The sequence below is a fragment of the Phascolarctos cinereus genome, unplaced genomic scaffold, assembly GCF_003287225.1.
Source record: "Phascolarctos cinereus isolate Bilbo 61053 unplaced genomic scaffold, phaCin_HiC Scaffold_726;HRSCAF=1367, whole genome shotgun sequence".
NCBI lineage: Eukaryota > Metazoa > Chordata > Mammalia > Diprotodontia > Phascolarctidae > Phascolarctos > Phascolarctos cinereus.
Genome location: NW_027556098.1, coordinates 54,546,904 through 54,562,095, shown reverse-complemented (window position 1 = coordinate 54,562,095; position 15,192 = coordinate 54,546,904). Strand labels below are relative to the sequence as shown.

The window sequence follows — 15,192 nt, the reverse complement described above, 5'->3', positions numbered from 1 at the left end:
GCAAATAAAAGGCCCTTATTAACAGAAGAGTAACACAGCATAAAGGGGCAACAGTACAAAGGGTTTTTTGAGAATACATTTTTAGGAGTGGGCAGGAAAAGGTAAATATTGAACACAAACTGTACTATGTCTACTAAAGAACTCTACTGTAGTAAAGAAGGCTGTGTAATAAGGAAGGCATTATATCTTATTTTTCCCACACTAAAAACCAGGTGAAAGGTCATAGGAGTAAACTAGGGAAATATTCACATCCAGGTCAGGATTAGAAGTCACAGTCTTAGCTTTCAGATGACAAACATGAGAATGTACACATACTTTTCTTTCTCAAATAAGCTTTTGTAAAAACACCTTACCTGCATTGTTTCATCACACAATGGGCTATTGAAGAAGGTCAGGATGATATGGAAAATCCTCTGAGAGGAATACAAATCATAGCAGTGCGTGTCTCGAATTCCTTGCCTCAGAAGTTCAAATATCCACTCTTGTTCTACTCTATACTATAATCCAAGCAAAAAAGGAACGTGTTATCTACAGCAAAATTTTTATTAATTAGATTTTTAAAAGGTCTTAGGAGTTTTTTGGATGCTTTTTGTTTTTTAATCAGTCATTTTTGTCCCTTCTCCAAAAGACCAGAGTTGAATCCTCCCTTATAAAAAGCAAATCTGTAAAACAAATACAATGGGAAGTGATATCTGACAATGGAGATAACGTTCTGCCTGCCCTGGTGGTCCCCAGTCTTTCTGCTGAGAAGAGACAGTGTATGCCGCATTATCCATTCTCTGAGATGATTCCTGGCTATTCAGTTGCTCGTAGGTTTGCTTCCTCTTAGTTATCTTTTTATTTACAATGGTGTGTAGCACAAAGCAGTATGGAGCAAGAGATAGACAGATGGCCTCAGAGTCAAAAAGATCTAGGTTCCAGTCTCCCTTCTGACACATCCTGCCTGTGTGAACCCTGGCCACATCACTTAATTCCTCAGTGCCCACCAGGAACGCTGCAGATAGGTGCCAATCTGTGCATACTGCTTATCTGGTCCAAAGAATACTATTTCTAAGAACTGACCAATACTATACCACAGACCTCAATAACTGTACTGATTTCTGATTTTAGGTATCTGTTTTCTTTCAGTAAGAGTCAGTGTGGCACAGTGGATAGAGAGCCAACCACAAAGTCAGGAAGACTTAGTCACTTGGCATCTTAACTGCACTGGGCAACTTTCTAATCCCATAAATTGTACAGTTAATTGCTGATAAGCTTTGGTAAAGGAAATTTCCTCCTTGGGAGTTTCCCCATACCAATGAAACCAAACGTTCATTCCTTATCTTTAAACCCAATGCAGGTGGGATTTTTGAGCCCAGTGGTAGGTGCTAGGATTACAAAGACAAAATGAAATAGAGTTCTGCCCTTTTCCATCTCATTTTAGATTTCATTCCTTCACATCAAAACAAAGGACCAAGTTAAACCTTGACTGGGTTAATTCAAAAGGCAAAATGACAGCTATCAGTCAAGCCTAGTTTATATTTAACCAATTTTCATCAGATGCCTGGTAAAACCAAAATTTCAGAAGTTTTTAAAAAATCAGGCCTTCAGAATTAAAGAAATAATTTTCAAGGCTTTAGGTCCTACTTAAAACTAAAAAGAAGAACAAAATTCTTCAAAGTACTTGTAGATTTGAACATCCCATAACTCTTACTTTCAACATTTCAATGACTACAGGCCCAAGCCTTTAGCATTTAGTCCAGAAGCATTTACTATCCCCATTGTTGTTGTTCAGTTGTGTCTTTGAGGTCCATACCATACATGGAGTTTTCTTTGCAAAGACATTGAAGTGGTTTGTCATTTCCTTCTTCAGTGGTTTAGGGCAAAGAGACATTAAGTGACCTGCCCAGGGTCACACAGTCAGGAAGTGTCTGAGGTCACATTTGAACACTGGTCTTCCTGACTTCGGGCCCAGAGCTCTATCCACTAAGCCATCTAGCTGGCTCTAGTATCCCCATAGTAGGTGCTTAAATATTAATTGTTGAACTGAATTACCTCTAAGTCAGAGCTGTAGAAACAGTTATAGAATCCCGGCACCTTGTTCAAGTATAAGTCTTGATGTGACAAAAGGAATTTGTTTATCTTCATGTACATGTGCTCCTCTGGAAATAGATTTAAGCAGTTATTTAAAATGTTAAGTCTCAAAGTCACACATGGCAAGGTTTTCTTGTTTTCTGTCATGATTAAGAAGCAGAATTTTCTGTATAACATAACATGGTTAATTACATTTTAAAGAATTAAATTGCAATAGAACACACTAAATGATAAGTAGTACCTAATGTAATTAATGTAATCCTCCTCTGATGATACAGATATTTCAGGGCATAAAGATGCTTCTGTATCCTTCAAATTCCTCAAATTTTCATAGTGCTTTTTATAGTTTACAAACAGCTTTAATACATTATCTCCTTTTCTCCCAAGTTTAGAAATGTTGCACAAAGATTTCCAGTTAATAACATGCCAGACATAAGACAACTTAACTTTACATTCTCAACAGACTCATCCATGAATCTCAAACCTGATCTTTCACTGTTACAGGCAGAAAGGTTCTTGGATGAGGAAAGATAAAGGTGGCTTACACTAGGCCTTACCAGAAACATAATTTTATCTTTTGTTGCACCAATCTCTCACCATAAGCATAAAGGTAGATGCACCATAATAATGTTGCATTTATAATGCTTTAAAGTTTGGCAAGCACTTTACACACAGTATTTTGTTCACCACCATGATGCAACAAAGTAAATGATATGATTATCTCTATTTTATAGATGAGGAAACCAAGACTCAGAGGGGTTAAGTGATTTGTCCAGGATCATGGAGCACATAAATATCTAAGGTAGAATTTGAACCTAAGTCTTCTGGATTCCAACCCTCATTGCCTCTAGTTTCCATCACCCCTTCCTGCTCCAAAGCTCATACCTATCAAGTGAGAATTGGCTTAAATGATTTCTCAGGTCAAGTTCTAAAATATCACAAACATCTCCTATTGTCTTCCTACAGCAGGGGAGGGAAACCTACAGCCTCACGGACACACATGGCCCTCGAGGTCCTCAAGTGTGGCCTTTGACTGAATCCAAACTTCACTTTTGGATCCACTTTGACATGTGGCCTCAAGGCCACAGGTTCCCCACCCCTGTGCCACAGGTTCCCCACCCCTGTACCACAGGTTCTCAAAGGGGGAAAATGGTCCAATGATAGGCCAAACATACCCACTCCCGCAATCAAGGCATGATGCCACCTGCTATCAGTGATCACAAGGAGAGGGATGTATGGAAGTAATGAAATATCCATCATGTCCATGAATCATATTTTCTTAAAGCTCTATTGCTTTTCAGGCCTGGCACTAAGGACTTTTGCTAAGCAATTTTAAGATTGCAAATCTTAATACTAATTCACATATTTATGAGCCATTGTGATCAGACCTCATTTTTAATTTATATTCCAAACATAAGTGAATCAGGTAATAATACCTGGTTTCAGAATCTGCAAGGCAGTTTTGGCAATAAAGAGAGTCAAGGTGTAGGTGAATCTGAGGTTCTGTTTTCTGATTCCATTTTGCACTATGTCCAAGAGATAGAGCAGCTTGAAGGAAAAAAAAATACACAAAGAGAAATGAATAATAGGGAATGTGATCAAGTTGTGGTACTACAATCAGAATACAAGGTCTTTTCTAAGAACAGAATAAAGAAGAAACTGCCATTTCCTCGGCTATGGGAATAAGATAAGAAATACTGCTGATGATGGTTTGTCCTTTTCTTCACTACAGGTCTAGTCAATCAACTCCATCATGAGTCAAATAAATGTCCAAAGATAGTTCTGTGCCCCAACAACCCGCCTGCTGCCATTTCATCAATAAGAGCAATTTCAGAGCTTTGGTTTTGCCCCATTCTACATTCTCCCACCTTCTCCCTTTCTTAATTTCCCCCATTGTTTTCAGTTCTCCCTTTTTACCTCCCTCCTTTCCCTTCCCCCCACCCCAACATCCCTTAACATCAAGAGCCAAGAGCACAAAACAACACTGTAACCTCACATACTCGATTACTGTTGGAGGCCAGTGTCCAGCTGGATGTCACAACTGTCAAGTTGCTGGGGGGGAGGAGAAGAGGAGAACAATTTGACCCTTAAAGCTTTGACCAAAAATACCTTCCCAAACTAAACAGGGATTTGTGGCTCAAAGTCAGCTTTCCAAATCATTCTCCTTTTTGCTCTTTTTCTGTAAAACTTCATTTATCCATAATGTTTTTTGGTGGAGATTCTGTGGAGAACCAATTCTCTAAACACTACACTCTATAAGCACAGCTGATCTTACCTGTGGCTGTTCTCGAAATCGAGCCCCTTCCAAATGGGAATAATAGGAAGCCAAGACATAATAAGCTGCTGCTCGCATCTGAGGATCATAACTGCTAAGGGCAGAAACTGTGAGGCCCAGGGCATTGGAATCAACAAATTTGTGACAATCCACAACAAATTCTATAAGAAACAAACAATAAAAACAATGTTAGTGAAGCAATATGGTATAGTAGAAATCTGGTTTTGGAGTCAGGAAGATATGAGTTCAAGTTCTGCCCCAACATATACTAGCTATGTGACCCTGGGCAAGTCACTGAATTTCTCAGTGCCCTGGGCAACTCACCTCTCTAACACTCTAAGTTTAAGAAAAGTCTCCAATTTTCATTGACAAAATGAGCATCCTTGCAGAGACTCTCCTAAAACACAAAATCTTAGGTCCCAGACCAAAAAGCAGGGCTGCAATATCTATTACTGAAATTTGCTAAAGTTTTCTATCAAAAATGTAAATCATTTAATAGGAATAAAAGCTTCTTGAGGGCAGGATCATGTCTTTGTAACCCCAGTGCCTGACACAGAGTATATACTTAATGAAAATATTCAGTGAAACTGAACTGAATTTAGGAAACAGAAAAATTCTGCTCAATGAAATCTTAGTCACAGACTTTGAGAGATGGAAGGTACCTCAGTGGTCATCTAATCCTCTCCACAATGAAAAGACTCCTCAATGTAACTCACCTGACAAGTGGCTATGCGGCCTTTGCTTGAAGACCTACAAAGATGGAGAACCCACTGCCTCCCAAAGCAAATTCAGTCTACTTTGACTAGCTCTAATTATTGCACTATTTTCTCTGATGTCAAACCTCAGCTTACTTCATTTCAGTTTTCACCCACCTCCTGTGGCCAAAAAAGAATTAATTTAATCTCTTTTCTATAAGATAGATCTTCAAATACTTGCGCTTACTTCTGGACACTCTCAAGCTTAACAACGTTGTTGCTAAACTGTGGTACCCAGAACTGACCTCAGTGTTCTCGATGTGGTCTGACCAGGGTAGAGAACAGAGGAATGATCATCTCCTTTTTTCCTAAAAACTACTGACTCTAATTAATGCTACTTGCATTGGTTTTTTTGGTCGCCACACCTGATTCATATGGCTGCTTCAAGAGATGCTAGTTCACCTTCAACTTCTGGCTCACTAAAATCACAAAACCGTTTTTATACAAGCTGTTGCCTAACCATGACTCCCCCAACCTGGTAGTGGTGAAGTTGACTTTCTGAACACAAATGTAAGACTACACATTTACCTCTAATGAATTTGTCTTCTTTTTTTGCTTTTTGGTGAGGCAATTGGGGTTAAGTGACTTGCCCAGGGACACATAGCTAGTAAGTGTCATGTGTCTGAGACTGGATTTGAACTCACATCCTCCTGACTCCAAGGCCAGAGCTCTATCCACTGTGCCACCTAGCTGCCCCCATGAATTTGTCTTCTTACATTCATCCCAATGCTATAGCCTAGAGAATCTTTTTGATCCTGATTTTATCATTCAGTATGTTAAAGATACCCCTCCTGGCTTTGTGTCATCAGCAAATCTGATTAGCATTCTGCTTATGCCTTTATCTATCATTGATAAAAATGGACCAAGCACATGCCCTGGGAATTTCACTATAGATCTCCTGGCAACCTGAGACTGAACTATTAACAACTCTTAAGAGTCTGGTCATTCAACCCAGTTCTAAATCTATTTCAATATATTATCACTTAGCCCACAGCTATCTTTTTCATAAAAATAGTATGAGAGACATTCTCAAAAAATTTGCTAAAATCTAGGCAAATCATGTCGCAGTATTCCTCTACTCACTAGTTTAGTAATTCTTCAAAAAAGAAAATAAGGTTAGCCTGTCATGACTTGTTCTGTCTCTTTGTAATTCTTTTTTTGTTCACTAACCATTTCTTTAATAATTCTAGAATTTTCCCATGAATCAGTCAAGCTCCCAGACCTATAATTTATACATTCTATTCTCTTTCCTTTTATAAAAACCAAGATATCTGCCCTTTTCCAGTCTTGTGGCACCACTCCCATTACCCACAGTCTTTCATCTCACTGCCAGTGGTTCAGCAATAATCTATCTCAGATCTTTCAGTAACTGAGGATATAGTTTGTCTAGACTAAGTGACCTGAATTCATCAAATTGCAGTTAGGTGTTCTGTTATTATCTCTTTTATTGATCTTGAGTATTTATTTGTTAGTGAAGTTTTCTGAGTATTCTTATGAATGTTGAGGAAATGAGTTGTATGTGTAAAGGAGTTCTCCTTCCCAGAACTAGGTGCCTGACATAAGATTAGCAGAAGAAAAATAGAAGGAAAAGCTGAATTGAAAAGAAGACCTTTTATAGAGTTCAGGGATAGGATTAGCAATGCTTTTTTTTTAAGTTGAATTAAGTCTATTTCAGAATTATGATTAAATGTTATCATTTCAGAAACTATAAATGTTACATCTTAAAAACAGTAATGTGACTGCCATAATAGATACATTTTAGATAAACATACACAGAAGGAAGCAGTGTGACAGTATAGTACCACCAAAAGAGCAAGAAATTGCATATCAGGAGATAGGGGTTCAAATCCACATTCTGCCATTTGCTAATTAAATGAGGTAACTTTGGGCAAGTAAATCATACTACCAAAAAGCTAGAAGACAGCTTCACATAAAACTCCTTCAGTCTTTGCTTCCTCACATGTAACTTGGATACTAATACTTGTATTATGCAAGTACTGCTCCTTCAAATTCACTTTACAAAATGCTGGACATAAATTATCTCATTTAATATTCACAGGAACCTCGGAGGTAGATGATAGAAGTAGTATTTTCCCAATATTACAAATGAGGAAACTGAGGAACAAATACACTAAGGGATTTGCTTGACATTAAATTTCAGAGTCAAATTCTAAACTCTGGACTCCCAAACTAGTGTTCTACACCACAACTTCTCTAATAAAGTAGCCCTCAAATAATGAAAGCTCTAAATGTGACCAGAGAGATGCTCCTATTTGCTAATCTGAACTAACTTCCTACTACTTTTGGAGAACCATGAAATAAAATAAGTCACATATACCGTGTGTGTGTGTGTGTGTGTGTGTGTGTGTTGTGTATTTCTGGAATTTGGTTTTGGAAACTTGGGACCGTGCACTTTCAGTGCCCTCCAGGGAGCCTTGTTTTGGCTTCTCCCAGTAAGGACTTTGCTCAGCTCCTTGTGGTTCTGGTTCTCGTGGCACTGCATGCATAGGCACATGTCTTCAGAGAAACCTTAGTTTGTTGAAGATGGATGGCCGTGCTCTTGTCCTTTTTCCTTGGAACCTTGGCCTAGAAATAGCTATGTATATACCTAGCAATGAGCTTCTCTGAAGTTAGCCAGGCTGGTCCGCAGATAACAGAGTAAAGACCTGGCAATGGATTACATATAAGACTTCATTTCCAAGGGGGAAAAAAGAATTTCTTTAATTAACTATTATTATTTTTAGTAATCACTGATACTTTCCTTTTAACACCATAAATTTTCCATGTGACCCAGAGGAAATTGTGATTCCTTGTTTTATAGCCACCCTGGCACTTCCTAAAAATCTCACTTTAGTAACATTCCTTCCCCTGGGAAATAACTGTCCTTGTGGTGTTCAAAACATGCAAAACACTTGCCAAATAATAAGCTATTTAAAAAAAAAGTTAAACACAATCAGTGACATCACATTTGTTTAAAGAACCTTGCAAAGTACAACTGAAGACTTCTGCTGACAGGCTTATCAGCCTGAAGACTGGATTTAAATGACTCTGACAAGGTCTTTTCTCAGTGAACGGGCATCGAGTTATAGTCGCAATCATCAGAGTCATAGGAAAAGTTTGGGGGATGGTAAGATTCCAGGAATAAGCTATTTGATGTCTTTGCCATCCTTTTAACAAGACCGCAGAAGCAGTGAAATCTGCTACTGTGACCACTTCAATGAGGGAAGGTGTGGAGGACTAGACTGGGAAGAGTGAGGCTCTGGTTGAGTCTACCAGCATCACATCCCTTTGATTTGTGAAAAATAACTCAGAAATTTCAGTCTAGTTCTGTGGAAATAAGAATCCATCACGGAAAAAGCATCAGTCATTGTCACTATTAAAGAACCTTAGCTGAGCTGTTTCTGGGCCAAGGTTCCAGGGGAAAAGGACAAGAGCACAGCCATCCATCTTCAACAAACTGAGGTTTCTCTGAAGACATGTACCTATGCACACAGTGCCACGAGAACCAGAATCACGAGGAATTGAGCAAAGTCCTTACTGGGAAAAGCCAAACAAGGCTCCCTGGAGGGAACTGAAAGTGCACAGTCCCAAGTTCCCAAAATCAAATTCCAGAAATGAGAGAAGAATAAACATTCTGGTACAGGTCTATTTAGTCATCAGGACAAAGGCAGAAGTAAATCAAACATATTTTTAGCTTAATAAATTAGACTAAGTTCTTGGTACCTTTGACTTCTACAATACTGTTTTGTGACTTTAGACAACTTTGCCACCATATATTTAAATGCTTTATATCCCCAATTAAAATGTTAAGAGTGTACATCCATCACTGTACATCCATTATTCTCAAGCCCCAATTCATTGCCTTGCCAACTTGGACTCCAGCCCTGAACACCAACCCAGAATCAGGCCTCCATGGCTTCCTGGCCATCTTCACCCTGGAAGAGGCTCTTCTTTATGTGTTGTCTTCCCCTATTAGAATGAAAGCTTCTTGAAGGCAGGGGCTGTCTTGTTTACTTGCATTTGTATCTCTAGCACTTAGCAAAATACTTGGCACTGAGTAGGTACTTTATAAATGCCTTTGTGCTTTTGTGGGTGCTCTCTCTCTCTCGCTCTCTCTCTCTCTCTCTCTCTCTCTCTCTCATTATTTTTAAAAGGGATTGCTATTTAACCATCAAGAATAGGGTGGTATAGTAGAAAGAGAATGAGACAGGGCAGAAGTATTAAGAGGCAGAGCTGGGATTGGAACTTGGGTTCTCTGATAATAGGGAGGCTGTAGAGGGACTTCCTGCTCAGGTATGCATCATAATATGTGTTTGCAAATGGTCCTTCCAATAAGAATATTCTCTAATTCATGACTCTAATGAAGCAAACTGGATTAGACATAAATAGCAGATAGTAGAAAATGGCCTTTAAAGAGAAAGCATTCCTTTACCTGGTCTGGTAATTTCACTGAAGAGGTGAAGTAGAAAACAGGGGGTCATAAAGTTCATCGAAATCTACTTTGCTCTTGTCTTTAAATATATCCTGTGCATCCTAAAACAGAAAAAGGCAAAACTAAAATAAAGGTCTTAAGCTGAAGTGTTGTCTCATCCCAGAAAACTCAATGACTTTTCATAATTTTAGAAGCTCATGGCCACCATTTCTGAGGCTGAAACAGATAATAAGACTTAAAAAGCATAAAAATGTTACCATTATTTTGAAAAAGTACTATTAATATGATATATATTTCATGGGTATTTCATAGATTGTCAGCTGACCAGACTGGGTACACAGATGAGTGGATAATTGATAGAGCTCATCCATTAGCATATATACTTTGGTCCAGGATTGTGCTAATAAATGTTAATAAGCAGCTCTACAAAAAAAAAATGTACTCAAGACACACTTTTAAGTTTAATCTGCATTATTAACATTTTCTCAGTTTTTTTCTTAAATCTAGATAATCATCAAAATAATACATTAAGCCCTGATTTGTAGTATTTATAAATTTCCAAAGCAGATACTCGCATAGAAAATTTAACAATTAGCTCTTGTGGGCCAGTTCAAGCTGGCTCGAAGACAACCCTGTTTTGGCTCAGCACCGTAAACAAAAGGAGGTCTAGACTTAAACAGAAATGGGAGAACAGGCGGTAATGCCCACGGGAAATTGCAGAGCTCCATTAATTATGACACAAACCTCTCTCTGAAATGAAGGTCCATATTTTTAATACCAATATTTTACTGGTAGTGTTCTATGGCTGCAAGTCAAGGAATATAATAGTTTCTAATTAAAATTTAGTATGACTCAGAGGGCAATAGAGAAGTGCCTGGTGAATGTGAGCAGGAAATGTATAACAAAAAAGAACTACAAAAAAGAAATGAAGCAAAGGATAGAATCAAAGAAACGTAGATGACAAAAAAAGCGGGCTGGTTGTGTAGTGAGAGTGAGTATAACTAGTGAATAGCTTGTGCGCTCCTGGATGTCATTCAGTTATCACAGGACAGGTGATTGGCAACAGTGGGTTGGAAGAGAACATCAACGAGACCACAGATTCGTATGAGTATTCTAAAATGACAGAAAAGAGCTTGAGGCTAGAACACAGAGCTGACTCTGGAAAAAAAAATCAGATTTAATGGGGATAAATGAATGCGAAGACTTACGCTCAGGTTCAACAAAACAACTTCACCAATATAGGATGGTGGAGGCAGAGTTAGACTGGAAATGATTCTGAACATCAATATGAGTTAGCACAGAAAACTTCTGCAAGAAATACATTGATCTCTTGCAGCAATAAAAGAAATAAAACCATTAGAAAATTTATGCTAGTACTGATGTGATCAAAAGAAGATATCTCCCCTATCAAAAAGAGACAGAAACAGCCTTTGAGAACTATACCTCCTTTAGCACAAGTCTTCGATTCTGCGGGAAGTGAAGAATGGTCTTCATCATCTTCTCTCGATCCAGGAGACACAAAATTTCTCCCACACTTGGTTGCTGCCATAGTGACTTTCCCATGCTCTTACACGTCTTCTGATGTTCCACAGCAGCATGGCCCCACAGCAGCATTCTAAAATTGGATTACGGAACAGTTGATTCACTGTAGGATCCTCCAGCACAAAGTAAAAATGGCTGATCCTATCTATTGACTGGAGAAATATGAAAAAGTATAGGCATTTTTCTTTCAAAAGTTTTCTTTTTCCTAACAGCTACTCATAATTATTTTTTCAGAACCTTCAGAAACAAACAAAAAATCCAAATCTTTTGTTCCCTACTACCAATTATCTGTACTAAACTTATTATTTTAGCAGAATACATTCCTGTGTTCAAATGTTTATACTCATTTTCTGGAATCAGCTAACTTATAATAAAACTATGATTGACAATTCAACTAAAGGCAAAATAATATCTGCAAAGAACTCTGGTTTTTAGTTGATATTCTCCCACTGAAACAAATGTGACAACAAAACTTAGAAATTCAATCCTAAGAGCACTTAGTCTGCTGTCAGTCTCTTTACCTTATAAAAAGAGAACTTATTAATTTTTAATAAATTAACAGCAAAAAGGATTTCATTAAACTTTTGAAACAAAAATCTAGTTTTTCTTTAAATATATTTTCCTTTAACAACTATTCTAGGAGAATAGACAGAAGGCATTAAATACACACACACACACACACAGACACGTATATATTCTCATAGACACTATCATAATGATTAGTTGGCAGCACCAGATTAATCTAATAAATATTCAGCCACGTAACTCCCAGTACATAATGTGATAATGGTTTTTTTCCTATTGTTTCTGGCTTGTTTCTTTCAAAATAAATCTTCCCTTGACAGGGAAATCCCATTCTACCTTTGTTTGTGATTTCAGGGGTATGGACAACTCTTCTAATGAGGAAACTCCCTCTACCAATGTAGGTCAGTATCTTCTTTGCAACTTAAAGTCTTAGAGAAGGGCCTACAGTACTGAGAGGTTAAGTGATATGCTCAGGATCACACAGTCAGTATGCGTCAGAAATGGGACTTGAACCCAGGTCTAGGAAGGCTCTGGGGCAGCTCTCTATCCACTATGCCAAGGCTGCCTTTCTCTTTATTCTTGTTTGTTGCTGCAGTTGCTGAGTCGTTTCAGTCACGTCCAACTCTTCATGACCCCTTTTGGGGTTTTGCTGGCAAAGACACTGGAGTGGTTTACCATTCCCTTCTCCAACTCATTTTACAGATGAGGAACTGAGACAAACAGAGTTAAGTGACTTGCTCAGAGTCACACAGCCAGTAAGTGTCTAAGGCCAAATTTGAACTCAGGAAGATCAGTCTTGCTAACTCCAGGCCCAGTATTCTATCCACTGTGCCACCTAATTGCCCTTATTCTTAGGTTCTTTAATCTTTATCTTGTCATTAAGTGTTCTGACCTACATAGAACAATTAAAATAGTTCTTTCTTAAATTCAATAAGAACAATTTCTAATTTGCTCTTTTTTCTCCAATAAAATACTGAGTTCATCATTTTAGTACAGTAAAAGTACAACTGAAATGTTATCCATCCCAAAACAATACGAGAGGCTGACTCATGGGGAAGGATTTTTTGCTGGTTTTTTTCTTTCCAGCAGATCCTTACTTAGACTGGACATAACTTTGTACACTGAAAATATTTTAAAACAAACTTTTCCTCATGGAGAATTCTGAAATTACTTGTTAGTGTACAAGTAACAATCATCCCTCCCCATACCCTACCCTGTCCCTACAATATTCAATCTTCCATCTTATCTACCAATTCCTTCTCTGCTGCCTACAAATATGCCCAGGTCTTCCTCATCCTTAAAAAGTCTTCCTTCGACGCTATTATTCCCTTGAGCTATTTTCCTATATAGCTTCATATTCCTAGAAAAAAGTCATCTATACTTGTTGCCTCCATTTCCCATTTTCTATTCGCTTTTCAAAATGACTTCTGAATTCACTACTCAAATGAAATGGCTATCTTTTAAATGCTAAGGCCAAAGTCCTTTTCTCAGTGCTCATCTTTCTTAAGCTTCCTGTAACACTGACAACTCTGACCACCCTCCTCCCCTCAGACTCCTTCCCTGAATATGTCCTTTGGCTTTTGGGGCATTGCTCTTTCCTGTTATCTGACTAATACTTCTCAGATTCTTACTATATCATTAACCACCTTCTACTACCTAAATACTGGCATTTCCCAAAGCTCTGTTCTGGGTCCTCATCTGTTCCTTCCTAACAAATTTTTCCTGTAAACTCATAAGCTGCTATAGATTAAATCATCATCTCTATGCAGATGACTCCCAAATCAACAATTCTAGTCCTTATCTCTCTCTGCTGAATTCTATTTTTTCATTAGCAACTGCCTGGTATCTTGATGGTCTATACATCTTAAACTCTACATGTCCAGAACAGAAGTAATTATCTTTCCCTACAAACCGTGTCCTTCCAAACTTACCTATTTTTGTTGACAATACTACCTCAACTTACCTGTGACTTTCTAGTCATTGTAGTTCACCACCTCAAAGTCGACATTTACTTTTCTCTCCTTCACTCTCCACAGCCAATTAGTTGCCAAATCTTGGCAATTCTACGTCTATAACATACCTTACAGTCATCTTCTTCTTTTTAATTAACATAGATTGTAAGCTCCTTGAGGGCAAAGACCACCTTTTGCCTCTTTTTGTATCCCCAGTGCCTAGCACAGTGCCTGACACACAGTAGGCTCTTAGTAAATGTTTACTGAATGAATAGTCACCACCCTAGTCCACACCTATATCATCTCTGACTGAACCCCCCAACAAAACTGCTTCTATTCTCTCCCCTCTCTGATTCATCCTACACATAGGCACTAAAATTATTTTCTTAAAGCACAGGTTGGACCATGTCATTCCTCTGTTGAAGAACAATGGTTCCCTATTGCCCCAGGATAAATTATAAATTCCTCAGCTGGGCATTTAAAGTCCTCCACAGGCTGGTTCCAGCCTACCTTTCCAAATATTCCCTATGACTCCCCTTCATACACTCTGTTATCAAGCCAATTGCCATTCCCTGAACTCAGCATTCCAGCTCTAATCTACATGTCTTTGGAAAGGATGTCTCTCAAGCCTGCAATAATTCCCATAATACTCATAAAATCCTTTTTAAGGCTCACCTCAAATGCTACCTCCTAGAGAAAGCCATTCCAGATCCTCTTCAGTTTTGGTATTCTCTCCTACTTATCTATGTAAATAGCATAGCTCCTAAGGAGAATGAGAGCTTCTTGGGGATAGGGACTATTTTTCATTTTGTTCTGGTGCTCCCAGCATCTAGCACCCTGCCTTACATACAGTAGATGCTTAATAAATTGCTTGTGGAATCAAATTCCAGAATTTCTAGTCTTACTATTAGCCATACTTCCAAATCTGGTAAAAGAACAATCCAAAAATGCTTTAATCAATGCATTTATTCAGTCACTCTCATTCCTCCCGTGGCACAGAGGATAGAATACTGAGCCTAGAGTCAGGAAGACCCGAGTTCAAATCTGGCCTCAGATGCTTAGCTGTGCGATCCTGGGCAAGTCACTTAACCCTGTCTGCTTTAGTTTCCTCCTGTGTAAAATGAGCTGGAGAAGAAAACAGCAAACCACTCCAGCATCTTTGCCAAGAAAACCCCAAATGGGGTCTTAAAGAGTCAGACAGTACTGAAATGACTGAAGAACAAAAAACTCATCCCTCAAAGTCTGAGTCATGACAAAGTTCATGTGGTTACTGGGTTCTGGAAAGCAAGGCAAGGCAATTGTCACTGAGCATGCATGGGAAGTGCTGCCCTAATTATTGTCAGCTCTCATTATTCCTCACCCTGCTTCCTCAGATGTCCAACCTCAAAATCCAGTCAAAACCAAAAGTGAGAGTGATAAATCTTTTCAATAATTCAAGTATTGCTGTCAAACTAAATGGAAGGTGAATTAGATCAAGAAGTATGAGAAACATAGAAATACCCACAAACCCGGTAACCTGATGCTGATTCTAGATTCCAAAGAAGCTCCTCACAAAGTGATGGCATTCTTGGAGAACTCTTCCACTTGACATTCACTGCTTGATAATTTCAACCTCCTACCTCTCACGAGAATAAAATT

At 38.4% G+C, this 15,192-nt stretch overlaps 1 protein-coding gene across 1 annotated transcript in view; it reads right to left on the bottom strand.

Annotated features, from left to right (window-relative positions):
* Nucleotides 1-15,192, bottom strand: part of URB1 (URB1 ribosome biogenesis factor) — a 91,860-nt gene that overhangs the window by 12,250 nt on the left and 64,418 nt on the right. Inside the window, 7 exon segments of the mRNA XM_078146568.1 lie at nucleotides 354-497; nucleotides 2,035-2,141; nucleotides 3,510-3,621; nucleotides 4,349-4,509; nucleotides 9,536-9,578; nucleotides 9,580-9,636; nucleotides 10,979-11,150. Coding sequence (XP_078002694.1) covers nucleotides 354-497; nucleotides 2,035-2,141; nucleotides 3,510-3,621; nucleotides 4,349-4,509; nucleotides 9,536-9,578; nucleotides 9,580-9,636; nucleotides 10,979-11,150 — 796 coding nt within the window.